Raw genomic sequence first — 1,447 nt, forward strand, 5'->3', positions numbered from 1 at the left:
AGTGGATTTGGTAGACGGAAACTGGAAGAAGCTCGTCATATATATATGTATGTATATGGGGAATATATCCAGAATAAATGAAGTATGCAAAAAATTAGGAAGATTCAATGTATGTATGTATGTATATGTATGTCTGTGTTTGTCTCGCGACAATGTTGGTGTGTTTACGTCCCCGAAGCTTAGCGGTTGAACCTAAGACACCGATAGAATAAGTACTAGGCTTACAGAGAATAAGTCCTGGGGTCGATTTGCTCGAGTAAAGGTGGTGCTCCAGCATGGCCACAGTCAAAAGACTGAAACAAGTAAAAGAATAAAAGAATATGGATTATAGTATCGTTGAGAAGAAGAAGAAGAAGAAGAAGAAGAAACAACAGTGACAACTTTTGGCAGTTTGGGACAGTCTTTTTGTTTTCCTTCTTTTGTTTCAAATTTATTTTATTTTATTTTTGAATTTCTTGTTTTGTTTTTTTTTTTTCCCATATCTTTTTTTTTGCAAATTTCATTTGGCAGGATGCCCCCACCTCCCTCCCCATCCCCTAAAAAAAAAAACACCACAGACAAAATATAATATTAATAATAACACCCGAAACAAATATCGATTTTTAAGAAAAGATCCTCGTCGTCCTATTTTTTTATTTCCATTAACCCACAACGCCATCACTATCAATAACACCACCACCGCTGCCACCACCACTACCATCACCACCAGCAGCTCTGTCATTGACATGTGGTGGAGGTGGTAGTGGCAGCACTAGTGGTAGTGGTGGTGGTGGTAGTGATGGTGATGGTGGCGGTGATCCAGGTGCAGTGGTGTATTTAAGGTTTTCACAGTTAGTCAAAGAGCGTGTCCCGGTTATTCCTGGGTGCAGTTTTGTTTGTCCTGGGCACAGTAAAACTCCTGGGAACAGATGTCATACGGTCGTTAACAGTTTCAAGCGCTGTACTCCTGAATGCAGTTGTCACTACACACTTTTTCTGGAATTAGAAAAAAAAAAAAAAAAAGGGGCAAGATATCATTATAACCCCAAGGGTACAGTGATCACATGTACAACAACCTCCCATCAGTTCACCATGCTTCTACAAGGAGCCATTGCAATGTCTTAAACCAGAGGTTCCCAACTAGGGTGCATATGATCCATGGGGATCCATATGGCCCTTTGGAGACCATATAGGCCCTGAGGTGCCATATAGCCATTCGGGGTCCATATCGCCCTTGGGATGCCATATGACCTTTTGGGGCCCATATGGGCCTTGGGATGCTATATGGCCCTTTGGGGTTCATATGAGCCCTGATGCGCCATATAGCACTTTGGAGTCCATATGGCCCTTTGGGGTCCATATGGCCCTTGGGATGCTATATGGCCCTTTGGGGTCCATATGGACCCTGATACGCCATATAGCCCTTGGGGTCCATATGGCCCTTTGGGGTCCATATGGCCCTTGGGAT

General features: G+C 43.0%; 2 protein-coding genes across 3 annotated transcripts in view; both read right to left on the reverse strand.

Moving 5' to 3' along the window:
• Positions 1-381: 381 nt before the first annotated feature.
• LOC106874726 (uncharacterized) overlaps positions 382-1,447 on the reverse strand; it is a 27,264-nt gene continuing 26,198 nt past the window's right edge. For both annotated transcript variants that reach the window (XM_089341032.1, XM_089341031.1), the window contains one exon: positions 382-975. In XM_089341032.1, coding sequence (XP_089197158.1) covers positions 832-975 — 144 coding nt within the window. In that variant the 3' untranslated portion in view covers positions 382-831. The remainder of the gene's footprint in view (positions 976-1,447) is intronic.
• The window catches only part of LOC149131256 (uncharacterized), a 1,210-nt gene continuing 744 nt past the window's right edge, over positions 982-1,447 (reverse strand). The window contains exons 2-3 of the mRNA XM_089341039.1: positions 1,289-1,447; positions 982-1,250 (exon numbers count right to left, since the gene is read on the reverse strand). The exon at positions 1,289-1,447 is cut by the window's right edge and continues 108 nt beyond it. Coding sequence (XP_089197165.1) covers positions 1,067-1,250; positions 1,289-1,447 — 343 coding nt within the window. The 3' untranslated portion in view covers positions 982-1,066. The remainder of the gene's footprint in view (positions 1,251-1,288) is intronic.

The sequence above is a fragment of the Octopus bimaculoides genome, chromosome 24, assembly GCF_046866305.1.
Source record: "Octopus bimaculoides isolate indiv1 chromosome 24, ASM4686630v1, whole genome shotgun sequence".
Lineage (NCBI taxonomy): Eukaryota > Metazoa > Mollusca > Cephalopoda > Octopoda > Octopodidae > Octopus > Octopus bimaculoides.